Source organism: Penaeus monodon, chromosome 30, assembly GCF_015228065.2.
Source record: "Penaeus monodon isolate SGIC_2016 chromosome 30, NSTDA_Pmon_1, whole genome shotgun sequence".
Lineage (NCBI taxonomy): Eukaryota > Metazoa > Arthropoda > Malacostraca > Decapoda > Penaeidae > Penaeus > Penaeus monodon.
Window position 1 is genome coordinate 8109520 of NC_051415.1, and position 206 is coordinate 8109725.

Here is a 206-nt window from a genome sequence, read left to right on the forward strand (position 1 = left end):
CCGCCAGGCCTTGGCTCGCGTAATCGCCGAGAACGAGGAGGTGGACGATTTCCTCGGGATGGCAGGAGACGAGGCGCAGGTGTGGCTGGAGAGCGACCCGGGCCTCGTCGGGTCCGCCTTCAGGGCCTTCCTCGCCAAGCACGGACACCGCTGCGTCAAGGAGGTTTGACTGGGAGGCTTTGGGAGGAAACTGTGGGAGGTGTTGT

At 65.0% G+C, this 206-nt stretch overlaps 1 protein-coding gene across 1 annotated transcript in view; it reads left to right on the forward strand.

The window, feature by feature from the left end:
- The window catches only part of LOC119592339, a 39276-nt gene that overhangs the window by 30662 nt on the left and 8408 nt on the right, over window positions 1–206 (forward strand). Inside the window, 1 exon segment of the mRNA XM_037941166.1 lies at window positions 8–163. Within this exon segment, the coding sequence (XP_037797094.1) occupies window positions 8–163 (156 nt within the window).